Source organism: Epinephelus moara, chromosome 2 (genome assembly GCF_006386435.1).
Source record: "Epinephelus moara isolate mb chromosome 2, YSFRI_EMoa_1.0, whole genome shotgun sequence".
Taxonomy (NCBI): domain Eukaryota; kingdom Metazoa; phylum Chordata; class Actinopteri; order Perciformes; family Serranidae; genus Epinephelus; species Epinephelus moara.
The window spans coordinates 4,076,232-4,082,434 of NC_065507.1; the positions used below are offsets into that span (position 1 = coordinate 4,076,232).

General features: G+C 45.2%; 1 protein-coding gene across 1 annotated transcript in view; it reads left to right on the top strand.

The window, feature by feature from the left end:
• The window catches only part of zgc:153039 (uncharacterized protein LOC767698 homolog), a 112,699-nt gene extending 108,309 nt beyond the window's left edge, over window positions 1–4,390 (top strand). The window contains exon 13 of the mRNA XM_050066957.1: window positions 830–4,390. Within this exon, the coding sequence (XP_049922914.1) occupies window positions 830–1,794 (965 nt within the window). The 3' untranslated portion in view covers window positions 1,795–4,390. The remainder of the gene's footprint in view (window positions 1–829) is intronic.
• The last annotated feature ends 1,813 nt before the right edge of the window (window positions 4,391–6,203 follow it).

Consider the following 6,203-nt stretch of genomic DNA (forward strand, 5'->3'; position numbering starts at 1 on the left):
GTCAGTGGTGAAAAAAAGCACTTTTAATGTGCAAACTTATACGGGACGCATTTGCCCCCGTTACTGTTTTAGCTCGTTTCGCGGCTGCCGGCTGCATCCGCCTCCCTCAATACTGAACCAATTTTAGAACGAGTTGTACCTATGAATCATACGCACACATACACATGGGGAAATAGGGCCCAGGTTGAAAAATACCGAAGTTATCCTTTAACTGCCACTTCAATGTCTTTCAGTGCTTCAAATATCAGATGACATGATTAAGCACACACAAAGAAAATCATCAACAGGCCACAACATTTCAAGTCCAGTAGCAGCGCTGGAAAGCATAGGCTCAAACAGATGCTGGTACACATGTATACATACACTGATGGGAAAACTAAACATAGTTTCAGCTCCTCCCATGCCTAACACTCACTGTAGTTTTAGTCTTGATTTAAACACCAAACTAATAAGTGTGCACGCTCTCCTCCAGCAACATACACTCCAAACTTTAAAGCACATTAACTTTCGGTGGTTGTCTGGTTCTTTCCTTGTTATTTGCTGTCTTCCTGTTTTCTGAGACTTGTCACTCACGTCTAACACAAACTGACCGCTCTTTTTCCTCCAGCCCTCTCTCTTATCTGTCTCTGGCTCCCCTCCAGTTCTCACTCCTGCGCTCGTCTTCTTTACATCTGTCTCTTACTTTCACTCCATCTGATAAAGTGACCCAAGTTTATCCTCCGTGTAACAACTCCAGAAATCACTGATGATGATAATAAAACTATTTGCAGTAGATTGTAACAAATGTTCTGGTCTCATCTTTCTTTTCTCCTTCTCCTCCTCTTTTCAGGTGGCATGCGTCCTAACACCCTCGTCCTCGGTTTCTATGACGACTGTCTCCCAAAGGACAAGCTGATTGATCCGGTGCTCTCCACCAGTCAGTCCACAGATCCCTCGGCCTCCTCGCAGGAGTTCGATCAACAGCCCCCTCTCTTCCATTTCGCCTCCTTGCGGGGGTCCAGTGACAGACAGGACTGTGGTGAATTTGGGGACGGGAAGGTTCTCGGACCACAGGAGTACGTGGCTATCATCGCTGACGCCATGAAGATGCTGAAGAATGTGGTGCTTGCCCGATACTTCAACAACTTCGACCGAGCCGAGGTCCTCTCGCCTCCCTCCTCCTCTCCAGGGAAAGGAGCTGTGTACGTCGACGTCTGGCCGGTCAACCTCCTGCGTCCGGACAGCTGCAGCTACGTCGATACCTGCTCTCTGTTCCTGCTGCAGATAGCATGTATCCTCAACATGGTGAGGGCCTGGCGCAAAGCGAGGCTCCGTCTCTTCCTGTGCGTGGAGGAAGGACGAAGCGTGCGAGGCTCTGAGGAGAAGCTGGGCCAGCTGCTGAAGGAGCTGAGAATCAAAGCTCAGGTCTACACTGTGCCCTGGGACCAGCAGGTGGCGCTACACTGGCAGCGCCAAGGCGAGTGGGGCAAGAAGCAGCTGTCACAGTCCCCAGATACCATTAAAGAGGAGAAGAAGCAGAGAGCAGACGAGGAAGAGGAGAACGATGATGATTACGTTAACAGCTTCCCGAGCAACACCACGCGCCTGTCTGATGACTACCTGTCAGCTGTCAATAAGCTGATCCTGGACTCAGCCCGGCCCGCCCCTGCTGTGCGCTTCCTCTACTTACCCCGCCCCCCAGCTGACACCCGCCGCTACACCACCTACTTACACCAGCTGCAGCTGCTGACTCAGGACCTGGGCCCCACGCTGCTCATCCACGGTGTCACACCTGTCATCACCACCGACCTTTGAACATTCAGTGAGGTGTGACTGGGACGCCGAGGGCGGTGAGATCAGCAGGAAATTTTGTTTGAAGGTGTGTGGACCAGAATCGCCGCAGCAGTGCCCTGACACTGACCTCTCCACCCAACGACAGAGCCCTGAAACTTGACCCAGGCAGTGATGTCACTGCGGACTCATTGATACCACCTGCACTGCCTCGCACAATATGGAGGCACGGTGTCTGTAGAGATGCAGCCTGCTTTAGAATACTGAAAATGAATACTGAATATTTTACTTGGCCACTTGAGGATCAGAAATATCCTGCCTTTCTGCACATATTTAACCTTTCCTTCTTTCTGTGTGTGTTCTCAGCTTGTGGCTCTGCTGTTCCCATCAAGCTCCTGAAGGCACCATGATTTTAAAATTTTAGGTCAACCTTGTCGTAAGCCTTAAACAATCGGACTGACTGAATGTACCCAATTAAAGTTAACAGCTTTTCAGACAAATGTACAACCTGCCAAACACAAGGCTGCTACCAGGCCAGTCAGAGCAGTATCAAGGGAGAGAGTTAGACTGCCAGTCCACCTCTGTCAGTTATTTCTTCATCCATTCCTAATATACAGAGAGCGCTCTAATTCCTGATGCATCCTAACCTGAATCTGAAGTATCCTCTGACTCCCCTTTGTCCTCTCCTGAGATGTTTCCTTGCTGTGCTGCTGCTCAGATTCCTTAAAATGACCATTCCATATGTGTTCACATCAAGAAGTGCCTCGCTAGTTAGGGAGCGAAAGTTTGGACTCATTCCATCACGGACAGAAAGTTGGACCGTGTTACACCTCGGAGCAGTTATTTGCAGGAAATCTGCTTTTCCATTTTAGGAGCTCAGAACAAAGGAAACAGTTAGTACAGTAATAACGACGGTGCTACTATAGAAGTCTAAAGAGTTTTATTCCAAAATAATTTAATGTGGGATCTCAGGAAGACATTCCTCTGCTTCCAAGGTGCACTTTTGTCCTTCCTTTTACCAAACTGCATGTTTTGTGCAGCTCTTTAAAAACCCTTTGAACATGTTTACAGCGCCAATAACTACTGTGATCATCCACCATATTGTACTGATTGTTTTTATGTGTTTTAGCCACTTTTAGAAAAGTTTTTTACTCACTAGTGACCACAGTGCCCCAGCGCCTCAGTGCTGAAGTGCCTAACACAAGTTTGATATTTGCTGAACTCTACAGCCTCTGCCTGAACACAAAGTATTTGTAGCCTTTAAAGTGAACTTATGTACTTTGGCTGAGAAGTGGTGACAGTTTTCATTCACAGGATAAATCACAGTAATTATTAAAACATATTGTACCAGTAGCACAAAGAAGAGAACTGAATTAGAGGCCGTACACATGCTGTGTCTTCAATCACCTTGAAAATGCGAGGTAGGGCGCTGGGTGCGACTCCTGTGCCTTTTCTGTGCCAGCTTTCAAGAGCGCAGTGGCAGGTTGCGTCTGAAGTTGCTAGGCAACCTCCACAAGCACCGTATCAAAGCCTATTTACCTGAAATCCTGAGAGCAGAGCTGATCTTCTTCCAGGAGCTGTTTGTAAGTGTGTCGGCCTATCGTCTGTGGGACAGATGTGAAGCTCTGAGTAGCCCTGCACGAACATGATCAACTTCTCCGTGTTTATCAGACTGACATTTACTGATGATGGGAAAGATATCTGTCAACTGTGATTGGTTGGTCCTGGTCACATGACATGTGGTGTGCTCTGCTGTGTTCTAAAAGTTGAACTCAGTTTATATCAGGGTGCAGCAGTTGTGCCCTGAAAAATAGGCACTCAGGAAGGTTCGGTTCCATAACAGCGTCTGGTGTTTGAGGACGCCTGCTACGCATCTGCATTGAAAACAATGAATTTTTCGGGTGCAAAAAGCACGTTAGTCGACAACGAAGGTCATTAGTCAGCAAGATTTCAATGGTCACTTAGTCACAGAAAAAAATTGATTGACTACAGCGGAGAAGTCAAAGCCCAAAAGTTATAAATGTTTAATGAAATCACTGCTAACCATGATGTGTGATCAAATCCAGTGACAGTAAATATTCTGCCGATAGAATTCTCTGAACACGGGCATCCAGTTAAACACACTTCTGTAATGTGTTTGTCTATAAAGTGATCAAATTTCTCACTGTTGTGCCATATAGCCTGCCAAATAGAGGTCTTCACGGATCTGCCAGGAACCGACAAGCGGACACTAGGACTCGTACGGGTTGGGGTCCAAGTTACTGCGGTTCCGGAGTCTGTTTATTAGGACTGCCCCCTAATAATCAACCAAACGTTTGACAAGATTTCATTGGTCACTTAGTAGAAACTCTATTAGGAGCTGCACCTTGTCAAAATAAATCAAAACCTATATGACTGAGCCATGTGGGACTTTAATTTGAAAGGACAGACACAGGAAGTGTCCACGCTCAGCAGTCAGACAGGAGTCAGGTTAATCTCCAGGGCTGGTACCTGCGGTTATTCCACAGGCTAGTTAATAACATGTCGGGCAGGAAATCCAAAGTGTGGGATCATTTTGAGAAGGTGAAGGACGAACCCAAGGTGATATGTAAACTCATCTTCATTGGTCGACTACAAACATGACGTATCATCTGAAACATGGAAGTAGCTACATGCCCATTAGCCCACAGCGTCATTAACAGGCGGCTCGCTCAGTGTGTGACGTGCACTTGTAGATAAAATATAGGCCTATATTAATGAAGGTTGGCTAATGGACCTAAATGATGACTATTGGTTGACTAGGAAAAGTCTTAGTTGTGGGGCAACCCTACAGAAAGCACGGCATGTGTACGGCCCCCAAATGATGTCAACTGCACAACATCTACATCTCTATGCATGCTAACGTTAGCTAACATCATTAGCCTCAATGAGCTGCTGGTCATTTCACCTGCCAAAAGTTACATAAAGTCATTTGAAGCATCACTGTGTTAAATCGTATTTCCATTCCTTGACACGTCCTCTAAGATCAGTTTCAGTTGCAGATGAATCCTGACAATCTTTATCACACCGACTGACACATCTGTGATCCATGTTTGAAGAAAGGCTGGTACTTGGATTTACCTTGATATCCCTGTGTTTGAAATGAGATACATGTTTACTCGTGGACCAAGCGGATCCTCTCTGTATCCATGGAGGGCTTCTTGTTTGGACACCACACTCCTCAACAAACCAATGACACTACATTTCTTCAAATCTTTGTCCTGGATTTCTGCTGAAGTCGCAGGCGTGCAAACAAAAATGAGAGATGAAATGTTCAGTGTTTGATTTCCTGTTGAAATCTATAAAATATATATACACTTTACAAGATGGAAACTGATATGACTGAAAAAATAAAAAAAAGTTTGTATTACGTGTCTTTTATTTTTTCTGTCCCACCTTCGGAGATTGTCTGCGAAAGCTAGATCAAACTTAACAACCGCTCAGTGTGTCCGGACTTTGTTTCATTCCAGCTGAAGACCAGTTTGTGCGTCTCAGAGCAGAGCTGAGGGGTTTTTGTGTCTGCCGCACTTGTTTGTTTGAGGTAAACTTTGGAAATAGGGGGTGAGATAGCTCTGCGGCTAGGACAGAGAGATACTAGAGGGTGCCAGGCAGCCAAATTACCTTGTCCTACAGTCACCCTCGCCGCCAACCAGGCAGAAATGGATTCCATTTCCGCTCTGAGGTGAACAACAGATTGGAGAAATAAGCCCAAATAACCATCGATATCTGTTCAGGAGGAGGGAGGCTGACATTTATCACTGAGGGAAAGACTCGTAGAGGGTTGGATCTGTGTGTGTGTGTGTGTGTGTGTGTGTGTGTGTGTGTGCAAAAAAACAGGTTCACAACTAGGTTTCCTGAATTGTGTTTGTATGTTCGTGTGTTTTCATTATAAACTTCTATGAAGAGAAATACGTCTCGGTCCTGGTGACAAATGCACGTCACCATTATTGATGACATTTACAAATGTGTGTGTTGATGTGTGAGTAATTTATGGTGTTTTCAAATGCATTTTCAATCAGCAAACAAAAAACAACCAATTTGAACAAATGACCAACACTTTCACAAATAATACAACCCAACTTGAATACATGTCACCCTTCTACATACATACCTCTGAATTTAAATTCACTAATAACAAGATTTGCTTTTAAAAGCTTCAGATGAACAGAGTGCTGCAGGATTGATGCTTATTTGTTGGCCAACACAGAAGTTAGCGTCACCCTGGATCCCTTGTTAAAAAGCCAGCGGGATTTTTCATCGGATTTTGGATTATTGCAGGAAATAAGTTCTGTGGCAAACAAAGTTTATGATATCTAAAAGTTTTGTAACAATAATCTTCACGAATGAAAACCATTAAATGCAAAGGCCAGAAGTAAAAAGCTAACGTAAGGCTATCAACAGGCTACACCATGGTC